This window comes from Rhinolophus hipposideros, assembly GCF_964194185.1.
Source record: "Rhinolophus hipposideros genome assembly, chromosome: 15".
In the NCBI taxonomy this organism is placed as follows: Eukaryota; Metazoa; Chordata; class Mammalia; order Chiroptera; family Rhinolophidae; genus Rhinolophus; species Rhinolophus hipposideros.
This window is the reverse complement of record NC_138061.1, coordinates 22,982,933-22,997,302: the sequence shown is the minus strand read 5'-3', so window position 1 is coordinate 22,997,302 and position 14,370 is coordinate 22,982,933. Positions and strand designations below refer to the sequence as shown.

Genomic DNA, 14,370 nt, shown 5'->3' with positions numbered 1-14,370 from the left:
CCCACCTTTAAAACACATGACCTAAGTCCTGACCCTTTCCTCCCTGCCCCTCACCTGGAGGTACAGTGGAGTCCCTGGCTGCCTGGCCAGCTTGCCCTGCAGGTGCTGGGGGCCCATGAGCACCTCTGCTGGACTAGAAAAAGCCCCCCAACTCCCTGGGAACAACCCCCCCAATCCCACTCTGGGCCACTAACCGACCTTCCTGAGAGTTAAGAAGACACCACAGCCAAGTGGAATACAAAAATAGAGCCTCTCTTTTGTTTTTAAAAAAAAAACAACAAAAAAACCAACAGCAAACAATTATCAACAACTAGAACCCGGGGTTCCCCCAGCTCCTCCCCAGCCTTCAGTAGCGCAGACCTCATCTTGCTTGAGTTTCTCTGTTTGTGCTCCCTCAAGATGGAAATCTCTGCGCTGGGGGCTGCGGGAGGGGCCGGGCAGGCGCCTATCGGGGCTCGGGGGCCCAAGTCCTCTGGCTGCCGCGCAGGCTGCGCGTGAAGGGCGGGTAGTTAAGGAACTCGAAGCGCAGACTCTGCTCGGTCGTGTGGTGGCCGCGGGGCAGCCGCTTCATGAAGTGGACCTCGCGCTGGTGCTGCCGCGTCTTGGAGCCCTTGCGGGGCCTGCCTTTGCGGGTGAAGGCCATGTACCAGCCCTCGTACTTGGCGTTCTGCAGGGCCGTGTAGTTGTTCTCCAGCACGATCTCCGTGAAGACACAATCCTTGCCTTTGCCGTTGCTCTGCAGGTAGGGGGGCCAGACACGGCATTACTGGGCTCTGTCCGGAGCCCCCCCATCACAGGCAGAGGGCAGGCGGCCCCAGACAGCAGGTGGGCACCCCAGCAGATGGCAGGGTGGGCAGGAGCTGCAGCCCCACCCCCTGCCCAGGCACCCGCTCTCTAATCCCTCACAACTCGCAGCCCACCCGGCAACTTCCTGTCCTCCCGGGCAGCAGTGACACATGGCCATCTACGGAGGGGCTGGGCCCCTACACAGAGAGGCAGAGAGGGGGCCCAGACCCTGCCTGCCCTGGCCTCCTGCCCATGAGTCTGGCCAGAGCTGCTAGCACCGTTTCCCCACCTGCCCACCTCAGGATTCCGGCTGTGGGGCCCCAGGGCAGCCACCCTATGGGGGAGGGGAGGCCTGGGAGGAGACACTGAGCCCCAGAAGCCCAACAAGCAAGCGGGGAGCTTGAGGCTGGAGAGGAGCCGTGACTAATGGGGCCATTTCAGAGCTGGGCCGATGGGCTGGGCCTGCGGCTTGCTGAACATTCCAAATGCTGGTACCATGTAATTGGACATAATAGCAAAGCAATTTGGCGATTTGTTAAAAAGATATATGGAATTTACCAACCTCCTCCCAGCCCCTTGCCTAGCCTTCCTTCTTCCTCCTTTGCCTTTATAGCTTTTCATCCCTCAAGCAGTTTCCTTCTCCCTCACCTCCCCCTCCCAATCCTTAGGTAACCCCAAGGTGGCCCTGTGTCTCTTTGCCCACCTTGTTGAGATCCTGGAAGAGCTCAGCCAGCCCAGCTCGATCCCCAGGCCCCAAAGGCTCCCCTTCTTTCTGGGGCCTCACCTTGGCAATCAGCTTCCCCTTCTTGTTCATGCAGATATAGAGGCCCGTCTCAGCTCCTCGGACTCGAACCCTGCTCCCAAAGGTATCTGTCTCCACAATGAGCTTTGCTGTTGGGGATGGAGGCTGGAGGTTATTGGAAGCTCCCTGACCCCGACTGTCCCAGGTCCTTACCCCAGCTGACCTACAGACTTGTCACATCCCAGCAGCAACTTCTCCAAGGGCCAGTACCCAAGACACAGGCTTTAGCCCCAGCCCAGCTACTAGTATGCTGTGCAACTGTGGTCAAGTCCCCTTTCTGGGCCTCAGGCCCCTCACCTGGGTTTACAGAGGGGGATGCATGAGGTAATGGTGTACCAACTGGGTTCTGCAGAGTGTTCTTGGGGCCATCAAATTAAAATACCCTCTTTTAAAACCAGACAGTAATGACTTTTATGTTGAGGCTTCATGAATATTGTTCTCCTGAGAATCAAAAGATCTCTGAGGATACTTACAACTCAAAATATTATGTGCACATGCCTCACAGATCATTAGAAACATCTGGGTGCAGTGGTGACCTCCAGTCCTGAGGCCAAAGGTAAAGGCACTCTCTCCTGTTTCTGGTACCTGGGTTCTAACAGCCTTGGTCAAGCCCCCACCCCCACCCCTGCTCTGCTTACGGAGAAGGTGATAGGGATGGGACAGTTCTCCCTAACACAGCCCATAGCATGCTGCTTTCCCAGAACTCAGACACTAGCTGGGAGGGTCCTGCCTCTACCCCATGCTGCCCAGTCACCACAATCCCCAGCCACAGTGTCCAGAAATCAACAACTCTATGGTCTTTCCTCTTTCAACCTGCATCACAGCTGAGCTTCTCATCCCAGTGATCAAACCTCTTCTGTGGGTGAGGAGAGGAGAAATCAGGCTTGCCTCTCAGTCTGGAGAGCCAGGAGACAGGGAGCTGAATTCTGTACCTTCTTCCCCTTCTTTCCTCCCCTCAGACAGCCAACTTGCCACAAAAGCTCATCCCTGTCCACTCTCTGTATAACTGCTCCCTTTGAGGCTGTCCCCAAAAAGGGAGTGAGGGCTGACTTAGCCCTTTGGGATGGGACAGAAGGGGCTGGGTCTACTGCCCTCCCTGTTGCAGAGCCCAGCCTCTTCCCTCATTGAGAAAGCAGTTCTGGGACTCCCAGAGCTGCCTCCCAGCCTGCACTGACAACGTTCCTGAAACTAATGGGGAGGAGTGTATGGACACCAAGGTTAGCAAGGCAACCTTCAATGCCCAGCCTGTGACTAACCCCCCTTCACATAAGCACTGAGCTGGGACCCAGTGGCCAAGTCCCCAGTCTGGCTCCAAGTCAGCCCCGGGAAATGCAGCTGTCACCTCTCCTCCCACCCACCTCCTCTTGGACCCAGCCAGTCTGCTCATCCCTCTTCTGGTCTGCCTTCCAGAGCAAGGAGCAGCTGCTTTTAAGGGCCAGGAAGAACACTGGCGGGAGAAGGGCAAGAGAGGATCCCACTCAGAGGATTCTGGTCAAATGGGGCAGACAGGGATGGAGTAGGCCCCTCTGTTCCTTCTTGGGAGCCATAAGGAAGCTGCTGGGACCTCTCTGTTGTTCTTTCCCAGACTCTTCCTGTGCTGGCTGTACACCCGAGGTCTCTGCTCTTAGGCCCTCCAGCTCCTACTCCTGTTGGGCAGGAAGGGACCGAGATGTCTGAGAAGCCTCCTATACGTGGTAAGGAGAGAAGTGACACCACACCTCTGGTGTCTGAAGACGAGATCCCCCATGGCCTATTTAGCCTCTTCTTCCCTCCCCAAAACCCAAGGATCTGGACCATTTGCTCTAATGGAGCAAACCCAGAAGAAGCCAGGCATTCATTCCCTTTCCTTGGAAGCTGAGAAGGGCAGCTAGCAGCCAGTTTGGAGGGACAAAGGGACGGTAGGCTGGCCCTGCCAGCCCAGCGGGGAAGCTGGGCCACCGGGCAGGCCCTCCCCACCCCCACTGCCAAGAACCCCCACTCTCCTTCCTGGAAGGATCTGGGGAGCTGGGGCCACAGTTTACAGCGGCTTTCTCGACTGGGCTTTTGGAAAGCTTAACATTTTCAAACCTATTCTTCCACCCAGTGACAGATTTATCCCAGGAAAATTATGTCTCCTTCTCCAGCTTTGAAGGGAAGTCAGCTACGTCGACGCAGAAAAAATGCAGCGAGACATACTCGATCCCCCAAACTGGCTCGAGAAGAGGAGAAAGTATTCAGGAAATGTTAAAAAAGGTGAAAGTAAGAAGAGTTTTAATCGCTCTGCCAGACGCGGGGGTCTCTCCAGAGATTCATAGAGAACAATCTTGAACCTCTTTTTTAACATTTACAGACTTGCAACTCTTTTCAAACTCACATCTGAAAAAAGGCTCGTTCTTTTTCTGTTTTATATCATTCTTCATTTTTCTTCTTAGCTCTTAAAATGCCTCACCTTTTTATTACATTTTAATAGAGTCTTCCCCTCTCCTTTCATGCTTGTTTAACTTGGTCATTATTTAAAGGTTTTTAAACTCACAATAATCACTCTCTAAAAACAACACCAGCCGCCCAGAGGGCTTGCTTTTCTCTTGGTACATCCAGGACTCTGGAAATTGGCCTTGTTTCAAGGCAGGAATATTGAATGTTTTAGAAATCAATCAGTCCCCAGCCTCTCCACCCCGCAGTAGCTCCCTATACTCACCACCCCAACGGGAGCTGGGAGCCCTGCTCTGACAGACCTCGTAGGTTCCTGGGTAAGTGGAGCAGGGAGGGCCCCTTTCCAAGCCTAGTCCTCATGTGTAATTGACCCTTCTGATCAAAGCATTTAAAGGTTCACAGCAAACCCCCTCCAAGCTAGGAGAGTTGGGGGGACTTCTCTCCCTTCTCTTTCCCACTCTCCTTTTGTGGACCCTGGCGACATATCCTCTTTCAAGAGCTTCCCTTAAACCTGGGCCTCCTCCCCCTGAACCCTCTGCTTCCACCTGCAGCTGGGGAGAGGTGTATGAAAGGGGGAGGTGTAAGGGGAAATTCCTGGATTCATTCATCTGCTGGGCAGAGAAGGGGCACCTGTGGGCCAAGTACTCCCTGAGGTTCCTTCCCCAGCCCTCTCTTCTCCGGCTGACCCCCAAAATTCTTTTCTGCCTTACTTAACTCCTTGCCTTCTGAGCTGGGGAGGCTGCAGGCCCCTGGCCCACACAGATGGGGCTGGTGAGTCCAGTCACATCAAGCCAGCGAGGGGAAGAGGGCATGTCCCACAAGCTACCTTCACCCTACCCACAGTGCGGCTTGCCTTACCGAAAGGGTCCCCGTCTTCTGCCATGGCGTTGATGCGCTTGTTGGCCAGGACCTGCACGTGCTTCCCGCTGGTGCGGCTGTAGAGCTGGTAGGTCCGGATGAGGCGGCGGCTGAGCTGATCCGTCACCAGGCTCTGCTCCCTCACATGCTGTGTAAAATTAGGTGAGGACTGAACAGTTACCTTTAGGAAATTGAAAAATACACAACACGCCATTATAATGTTACTCTGCCCAGGGGCCCGAGTGGCCCCCATCGCCCTGCACCCCCCTCCACTGCCCCAGGCAGCTGGCAGGGGCTGGGGGTCCCCCCAACATGCCAGCTCAGGCCACCAACCCCCACCCAGGAAGGTCGGGCAGACCCAGCCTAGTATGGATGAGCCCCGGGATGGGGAAGGATCTGGACCCACCTGTTGGGAAACACCCTGGGACTCGCGGCCAGCTCGGAACAGGGAAGCCAGCTCCCTGCCCAGCGTAGGCCCCCCGCCCGGGCCTTCCTAGAAGAGCAGGGCGCTTTTAAGTAGGGAGGCAGCGCTGCCTGACCCCTGACATTTATAAAGACAAATTTACGGAGCAAATGTTGAGTGCGCTGAGGGCCTAGGCACCTGATCTTTCGGCCAGACCCGCCACAAGCCTCCCCCTAGAGCCGCGGAGAGGGTCCCTGTGGCAGTCACCCCGACTTCTGACAACGAATGCCAGGACCGCCCCCTTCCTCGGCGGCCAGGTGTGGCTGCCCATGGTGGTATTCTCCATCCACCCCAAGCTGGCTAGGATGCGTGGGAGACAGCACTGGATTCCCAGACCTTGGGTTCTAGCCTCGCCACTCACTGGCTGTGTGACCTCGGGCAGGGAACTACCTCTCTGTTCCTTAGCTTCCAACTCAGGGTAGCTCGAAATTGGATTTCTAAGGTTCCTTCCAGCCCTGCCGCGCTGGCCACTGGGTCAGTCCTCGCGCCCCTGCCTGACCTGGCCAACCCGCGTCCCCCGCTGGCCCCGGCCCCCGCCTCCGTGTAGTGCGCCTTACCTGGGCTTGGAGGCAGAGAACCAGCAAGTGCAACAGCCTGTGGGAGACAAAAGCGGGCGGGAGAGAGAGGGGCGCGGGGTGAGCGAGGGCGCGGCGCGCAGCCAGCGGGGACGGGGCGGTGGTACTCACAGGCAGCTCAGGGCCGAGCGGGGGCTGCCCATGGCGCGCGGCCCGGGGAGCGCGGGGAGCCCCGGCGGGATCACGCCGGCCCGCGAGCGGCCGCGGACGCACGAGCCGAGGGCGGCGCCGAGCGAGGACGGCTCGAGGGCTGGAGCCCAGTGGCGATGCCGACGCGGCTCCGCGGGTCCCGTGGAAGGTCGAGCTGGCCGCGCCGCGCCGAGTCGCTCAACTCAGCTGCCGGAGCCGGTGGCCGCTGGCTGCTCAGGATCCCGAGCAGGCGGAGGGTAACGGGCCGGCAGGGTGGGTGGGTAGGTGGGAAGGGAGGGGGAGGGGTGGGGGCGGGGGGCGCCGCACCGGGCGCGAGGGGGGAGCGCGGGGCGGGCGGCCGGAGCCCGCAGCCCCCGGCTGGGAGCTGGGGCCCGGACGCAGCCCGGGGCGGGGGCGGGGCGGCCGGGGCGGGGCGGCCGGCGGGTCTGGGATTGGGGGTCTGGGCTAGGGGAGGGGTCTGGGGACCCGCCGGAGGGGCGGGGGCGGCCGGGTGGGCGCCTCCCCCATCCCTGCCCTGTCCCCTCGCGCGCTCTTAGGGTCTGGACACGCGGGGATGGGGGGCGCCTCGAGCCGCTTGCTCCATGGAGTCCCGAGACCCTTGGCAGGGGCTTGCTGGACCACCGGTGCGCCCGAGTCCGAAAGTGCCAGGGCTCCACCGTGGGGCCGGGTCCACTCACGCCTCAGGCTATACGGCCGGTCTCTGAGCCACCTACTGTGCGCTCCCGCTGGGCCTACCCCCGGGAAGTGGCCGCTGACACTGGACTGAACGGCTGTACACTCGGCTCTCCAGCAGTGAGTGCATGTGCGACGGGGACCCGACTCCCGGTCTTTCTGCTGAGCACTCCGCCTTGCGGGTTTCTCCTATCTTGCTCAGTCTCCAAAAAGGCCTTCTCCTCCTCCCGCCCCATTATCACCATCACCCCGTCCCTGAATTCCGCCCCCCATTATCACCATCACTCCCGCCTCTGACCCCCCTATACTCATACACACACGTGCGCTGATCTGAAACTTGGGAGGAACAACGGAACAACGACCCACCTCTGTGAGAGAGCCCAGAGGTCGCTGGCAAGGACGCGTAGTCCCTGTTGCCCCCCCCCCCAAAGCAACAGGCAGATGGGGCAAAATAACTGTTCTCAGCTGCTTTTCCTGGGGAAGAAACTCGGACCCAGGCCACTAGTCGTTCCCTCTAGAGTCTCATTATTTGTGCACTTAACAGGTATTTACACACCTACTGTGTACTGGACAGGGACTGATGCTTTGTGTCAGCTGGGGTGGAGGAAGAGCCAAAGGAGGAGGTAGGGACTTGTCTAAGCCTTTCCCAGCCCCTCATTCCTTTCTTCCAGGCGCTGCTGGAAACCCTGAGCCATGGTGCTTCTTTGGGAGCAGCCTGGGTGGGCAGAGGTGCCCTGGTACTTCTGAAGAGCAGGTGGAGCCACTGATGCCTGGCCCAGCTTCTGACTTCATCGGACCTCCCCTGCCTCACTGCCCCCTTCGTCCCAATCATGTCTCTGGGGGTTGGGCTGAAAGGATTGGATGGTCCCAGGAAGCCACTAGACCAGAGGCAGTAGGCAGGCCCTCATCCAGTAGCACAGCCAAGTTCTACCTACGTCGCCTTTCTCTGTGCCCCACCTTTCCCAGCTTCCAGTCATAACGCTACTACTGAGCAATGTACAAATGGAAAAACAGAATCAGAAGACTTGTTCCAAGATCTCATCTTTTCTCAGTAGACTTCCTGAGCCTACCTATTATCCCCTCAGGAGTCTGTTCACTCAGCTGGCTCTTACCCACACAGACCTCCAGGAAAGGACCATGTCTTACCAGCTCGGAATCTGCAGCTCATGGCACAGAGCTGGGCAGGGTTGTTCTGCAGTTGGTATTCAATGAATGAGTGATGGGGAAACTGGCTGAGCATTTAGACCTCAGCACATTTGCCACTTCCCCCAGGGAGACTTGCCTTTACCCCCTTGCTCCAACAGATAATAATCATAAGCACCACCATTTATTGAGCACTGTATTTGCTAAAGGCTGGGCTTGCACCATCTCTGTTCAACGCCATTGTGAGGTGGGTCCATTAGAGGGGGAGACAGGTGAAGTGGGCTCCAGTGCCTAACACCCCAACAAGCCCTTTTCCTTTATTTTACTTCTCTGTCTTAGAGGCCTACAGGCTGGCTACCTGTTGAGTGTCTACCTCCCCAGCTGCACTGCTTCAAGCAGGCAGGATGCTCACCATCTTAACCTCATGCCTGCACATAGTAGGTCCTTGAAAAAGTTTATTTGCATGCATTAACACGTGATGAGTGGAGAGATGGAGAACAGAGGATGGGAAGGTCCTTCTCCCCACCAGGGACCTAGCCCTCTGAAAAGTCTCAGAAAGCGTGGAGCAGGACCCAGGCAGGGGTCAGAGCATTCAGTCCCTCCTTAGTGTGCACAGTCCAAAGTCACTCTGGACACCTGCCCTTCCCTGGAGTGGTGGTAGAAGCCAGAGTACCTGGCTCAGATCAGGGTTCAACCTGGGTTCTGGAGTCCCCAGAGGGTTCTGAAGGCTGTGGGCTGAACTTCAATGATATTAACCCACTGTCTTCTCTCTTCCCCAGAGATGGGCATCCTGGGGCCTAAAATCATGGAAACCAGGGTTTCAGTCTTACACCTAAACCTCGTCTTTACAGGACGAAAATTCCAGTACATTTGGAGAATTTCCCCTAAACTGGATCCTGGATAATTTGGGGGAATTATTCTCATCTCCCCAAAAGTCCATATCTACAGAGAGGGGCAGATGGGGACACCCGCATCAGGCCAGGGGGTACTGCCGGGCACCCCCTGTGAGTGACAGATGCAAATATTCCTTTGGGGCCCCAGCAGGCCTCTCTCTCCTTCCCTCGCTTGCTCGCTTGCTCGCCTCCTGGCCAGCTCTCTCCTTCCTTTATCTTATCAAAGCCCCGTAATTACAATTGCTATTTTGTTTCCTCGAATCTGCAATCAGAGCTCCCTGGCCCTGATGAGGGAGCGCCTGTCAACCTGATCGCTGAGTGACAGCCCGGCCACCTTTCCCGGCCGCCCCCACACTCTGCAAACACAAATACACACACACACACACACACTCGCCTCCCGCAAACACAAACACACACTCCTCGCCAACACAAACAGCCTCTCCGCAAACACGCCCTCGCCGGTACCCAAACACACAACTTCAGCCTCTTTCCAAACGTATCCCTCACCCCCTGGCCCACCCCGGGCCCCTCAAATCCACACCAGCCGGCGCAGGCCGCTGGGACAGCAGCTCGATCCACCACGCGCCTCCTACTCTCGGCGTTCAAAGCGCCGCGCACTCTCCGCGACCGTTCAAATGCAAATCGTCGAGACAGCCTTAAGCACTTCGAGCCCTGGTCTGGGAGTCGTCCCTCTTCGTCCCTCAAATACAGGCCTGTCTTTCCTCCAACGGTCTGCACACAAAGGCGTACACCTTCATCCCTCAGCGCACATCAGCGCTCCTACTGTGCGCGATGGGACAGAAATGGGGATCGAGGAGAAACAGGAGCGAGGAGGGAGAAAAAATTCCCAGCTCTGTCCGTGGGGCACCCGGTGGGGCTGGAAAACTCCTGGACGAAGGGGCAGATGTGGATTGGGCCCCCACTGCGGGCAGGAGAGCGCTCGGCGCCAGCCCGGGCCGCGGGAGACCCACAAAGACTACAGTCAAGGCACACAATGGCCCATCAGTGGCGTCGCAGGGAGTAAATATTGGGGCGGGCCATGCGCAGGGGGTAGCTGGATCAGCTATCCTCAAGAGAAGACTTTTCGCTGCACCCAGCGGGTCTCGCGCGCCTCCAACCTCTCACGTACCGGGGACTTTGGAGGCTATAGGTGAGAGGAGGAAGGGAAGCGCTGTATCAGAGGAGCCCTTCCAGTGAATGATGAATGAATGAATGAATGAATGAATGAATGAATGAATGAATGAATGAATGAATGAATGAACGAACGAACGAATGAAGTCAGTCTTAGTAACTTATTCCCTCTCCTTCCGCCTGAACTTCGGAGGCCCGGACCACTCGCTGGGCACGTGGGCTCCTGCATGCCTAGAGCCACTAGAGAGGAGCCGTGGGGTAGCCGCTCGGCCACGGGCGGTTTCAACCTCGTCCACCAGAGGGCGCCAGCTCCCCTTCTCTTCCCTGCAGACCCAGTGCCGCGGGAAGATGAACGGTCTCAAGGCTGGCTGTCCCCTCCACCCTGGTTCCCGGTGGCAGCACTTCAGGAAAGTCCTCCTGGAGAGTAGAAAGGGACCTGAGACCCTGATCACCGCAACACACAAAGGGATCATTTCCTTCATCCTTAATTTATGGAAAAAGGGGATTAAAAACTGGACCTTTGCTCCTCATGACAGGGACGGGGGAACCTCCTCTAGGGATGTGTTGAAGAGGGAGTGCTTTTCCTTGTTGTGGGGACATTCTATCTAAAGTTTACCTCACCTACCTCAATACCAGCCCCTTCGGGTTATCGAGGGACCCCTCCCACTTGCTCACTCATTTGCCCAGCAGCCAGTGTGGGAGGGAGTGGGCCTGGCCCCACCAGGCACTGTTCTCTGTCCATCCTCAGCATGTCTGGCCCCAGGCTGTCTCAGGAGGTAACCTATTATTTGTTTGTTTGTTTGTGGGGCATTGAGACCCCCCCCATCAACACAGCTGCTGAACTGCTGACCCCGGAGTTGGTCACATACACACTCATGCTCATCCCATATATATCCCTTTTTCTTCCTGGCATAGTAGCAGCCAAGTCCCAGAACCAGATGATTCCAGACACCAGAGATCCCCCAGACCAGGCAGTGTGCGGGGAGCAGGAACCCCTTAACCCAGGAGGCTGAATCCCAGGGGCCCCTCTCTGCCCCCATATGCCAGGCCACCCGGATTCTGGTTTCCCTGTCACCCAATCTGGCCAGCCCCCTCCATCTGGCCCCCGGAATCAGGTTTCTAAGGGCCCAGATCAACTCAGACAGCCTGCAAGACTGGAAGGAGGAGCAAAGACTAGCCTCCGCCCTACCCCGATCCCCCTCATGGGGCCTGAGATGCACATTCCTCGGGCTGCTTAAGTCCCCTTATCTGCCCCCCTGCCCATCAGCCTGAGTGCTGACAGAGGCCCAGACCCCTTGTTTGGATGCTGATAACCTCCTGGGATGGCCCTCCCCCACCTGAAGGAACTGGGAATAGGCTTGGAGTTGGGAGGTCCTCTTCTAGCAAGGCAGTTTGGGCCTAGGTCTGGCCTGGCCTCAGGGCCCTGAGGATAGCAGGATCCCACATTTCCTCACCCTCCCTGAGGCCAGAGGCCACCCTCAGTGCTGCCACAGTGCCACCTGGTGGTCCCTAGGGGAATGCCACCCCAGCAGGGGAAGAAGCCACACAAATGAGTTGCAAAACAACCACACCACTTTATTGCAACCTTTATCCAAAAATGTAAAAAGCATTAAAAATGTGTAGTCCTGGGCTTCAGATGCTGACTTCCAACCTTATAGGCAAGTGGGGAGAGGGTCAGAAGTTCAGAATTCTTCCCATTCCTGGAGAAAAGGGAAGCCCCAGACATGGTACAAGATTAGACCAGGGCCCTATGAAGAATGGGACCCCCCCTCTCTCCTAGCACCAGCCCAAGATGCCCCAACCCACCCCTCCTCTTCAACGGAGAAGACATTTAAAAGTCTTGATTACTGTACAGCAACATGGTGCACGGCATGTGTGGCAGGCAGCTAGCTGACCTGAGGAGAGCAGATAAGGGGTCAGCACCTGCTCCCCCAGCCCCCAAGACCCTGCTGGGCACGGCTCCCTCTCACTCACCAAGGAGTGCTAGGGCCTGCCCCGCTGTTTCTTGGCAGGCAGGATGGAGCACAACTCAGCTTCCTCCTCCTCACTCCCCTCTTCTCCGCTCTCTTCTTCCTCGGAAATGTCATTGCTTACAGTAACTGGTGCACACAAAAGTTACAAAGGGAGGAGGAAATTGTTAAAGCCAGACCCCCTTCAAACCTTATGTCACTTATTCATACACTGCGGTGCTAGGCCTGCAGGGACCGTGATCTCTCAGAGCATATGGTCTAGGTGGGAAGAACCTCAGATACTAAACTGGGTGACAAAGAGCCAAAGGAGTCCACGTCACTGGAGGTGGAGAAGCTGAGACTGGTTCCATGAGGGAGGGAGGTTTGAGTAGGACAGAAAGTGGAGGACACATCATGCAGAACTTGTTATGGGAGCTACACTGGGAGATAAGGCTGGGATGAGCCAAGAGTGTGGGATGGAGGGAGACCTGATGGAGAGCCCACTGGAGGCAAAGAAGAGGACTCTCACCAATCTGATGCCGCCCAGTGATCCGCACAGGGCCAGAACCTGACTTCAGGCGGAAGGTTACAGGTGGTTGGAGCTGGAAGTCATCCAAACTGAGCTGGGAAGAAGAAAAGGATGAAGGCCTGGTCCGCTCCTGGCTCACCCCATCTTGTGATGAGTCCTGAAGTCCTCAATTCCTTACCACCCCCATCCCCAAGGTATGGCCAGGGAACTCACCATGGGTTGGCAGGACAACTTGAGGTTGGCCACAGGGACAGCAATCTCCTGGTGGTCATGGTTCCGGGCCACAACTTCTACCACATTACACTCATCTTTGGCCCCCTCAGTGAGGCAGAGCTGGGAACGGTACACAGGGCCTTGGGGTCTCCCCAAGCAAGGGGAGGTATCTATCCTAGAACTTGCCCAGCCTCAGGGGTCCTTGGATAACCTGGCCGAGGAAGCCACCCCCGGTGGGAGTTGGGCAGAGGGGACTCCCAGTAAACGGGGGTTGAGGGGAACCGTTAGAGGCCCACCAGTAGCCTGCTCAGGGCCAGCTATTCACCACCATCCCCCACCACGGTCCCTCACCATGGTCAAAGCCAGCACGTGCTCTGCATCATCCTCTTCCTCTACTTTGAAGGTGAAAGAGCGAGTGTGGCCCGAGAGCTCACAGCCTAGAAGAGGTAACAGTGCGAGTGTACCTGAGTATGCGTGTGTGGGGGGCAGGGGGTTCAACAAACCCGCATCCCATGCAGCCATCGAGTGACCGCCATCTACACGCCCACTTCTCCGGAACATCTGGGGCAGTTGGCCCTGGGCCCGCCCTGCACTTCTGAGGCAGCGGTCTCGCCGCCCCTTTCTACTGCCGCGTGCGATCCCCCTGCCCCCAACCATCTGCACTCCTATTGCTCAGCCCTGTCTCTTACTGCCCCAGCACTACTCTCATCCCCTCCTTTCTCAATACCGAAGAAAAAACTGTCCATAGTGACTGGAGCGGAGGCTCTCAGCCCCCCAACTCCCCCGGCCCGCGCTCTGCTCTCCTGACTCAAAAACGCTAAAGCGGCGGCGGCGCCGGCGGCCATGCTGCAAGGGCGGCCCGGGAACTCCGCCTCCGACACGTACAAAGCCGGAGACTCCGGCCGGTTCTGGTCCCGCCTATTAAAGGAGACGCTCGACACTGAGCGAGAAGAAACCGAGACGCCTCGGTCGGTTCCAGGGCTTCCTCGCCCGGCCTCGCCCAAGAGCACGCGCGCGGCCGTTCAGACCTGTGTGTGGGACCGCAAAGAGAAAGTAACATTACAGAAGCATGGATTTGGGATTAACATTTGCTTCCTTCCTCATTCCAATGACCAAGGCTCTCTGAGCGTGGCTCCTACCTCCATTTTCTCTAGCTCCTTGCACCCTCCAGTGTCTCCCACCCTTCCAACCCAGGGTAAGCTTTCGTGAAAGGGAGACTAGGCTAAAAAATGGAAATCTTTCCAATTCACCCTGCAAAGGTGAGTTTCAGGGCTGCATTTTTCTTATAAAAGCTAAGGAAATGTGCTCATATTTGCCTTAGCTCCAAGAGCAGAGGAAGAATTTCAGCTATGGGTATGTGGTACCCAAACCATCCTCTCCTAGATATATGCTTCCTGCTGTAACGACCCTGCAGCTTACTATCCAAATGGCATCTTAGAGTTTCAGATGCTGGCTGGATGTTGGCGCTTGCTAGCAGAGGACTAACTGCTGCTCCTGGCAGAGGCATGCTTTCAAATTTGTAATTCCAAATCAGCCCAGGCACATACTTTCATCTTGGATTCCTGTCTCACAATTTGGGCTACTCCCTACCATTTTTCACCGTTTGACTAAAGAACCAAGCAAATTGTGTTCCTTATCCTATTTGATGGTGGGAACTCAAACTAGTTGCCCTAGTTCAGGTTATGAATGGTGAGATGGTGGATAGGCCAAGAACCAGCCTCCTCGTCTTATCTTTGGCCTCGCCTTGAAGGAAACCTAGAAGGAAGTCTTTTAACTGGAGATGGGAGTGGGAGA

The 14,370-nt window shown here is 56.9% G+C and overlaps 2 protein-coding genes across 6 annotated transcripts; both read right to left on the bottom strand.

The window, feature by feature from the left end:
- Positions 1 to 445: 445 nt before the first annotated feature.
- On the bottom strand, positions 446 to 6,039 carry FGF8 (fibroblast growth factor 8; the record flags this gene model as incomplete). 4 transcript variants are annotated; one of them, XM_081073448.1, is made up of 6 exons in its annotated part: positions 446 to 736; positions 1,571 to 1,677; positions 4,859 to 5,039; positions 5,265 to 5,351; positions 5,879 to 5,915; positions 6,008 to 6,039. In XM_081073448.1, the coding sequence occupies 6 exons, from the start codon at positions 6,037 to 6,039 to the stop codon at positions 446 to 448; spliced, it is 735 nt and encodes a 244-aa protein (XP_080929574.1). The 4 variants fall into 4 exon arrangements, with proteins under 4 accessions (XP_080929574.1, XP_080929575.1, XP_080929576.1 ...); XM_081073449.1 differs by having other exon boundaries at positions 4,859 to 5,006; XM_081073450.1 differs by lacking the exon at positions 5,265 to 5,351.
- A 5,402-nt stretch (positions 6,040 to 11,441) lies between these two features.
- On the bottom strand, positions 11,442 to 13,440 carry NPM3 (nucleophosmin/nucleoplasmin 3). 2 transcript variants are annotated; one of them, XM_081075353.1, is made up of 6 exons: positions 13,304 to 13,440; positions 12,928 to 13,013; positions 12,577 to 12,696; positions 12,364 to 12,457; positions 11,860 to 11,984; positions 11,442 to 11,780 (listed from the first exon to the last, which is right to left on the bottom strand). In XM_081075353.1, the coding sequence occupies exons 1-5, from the start codon at positions 13,419 to 13,421 to the stop codon at positions 11,869 to 11,871; spliced, it is 534 nt and encodes a 177-aa protein (XP_080931479.1). In that variant the 5' UTR covers positions 13,422 to 13,440; the 3' UTR covers positions 11,442 to 11,780; positions 11,860 to 11,868. The 2 variants fall into 2 exon arrangements, with proteins under 2 accessions (XP_080931479.1, XP_080931480.1); XM_081075354.1 differs by having other exon boundaries at positions 11,442 to 11,585.
- Between the last annotated feature and the right edge of the window lie 930 nt (positions 13,441 to 14,370).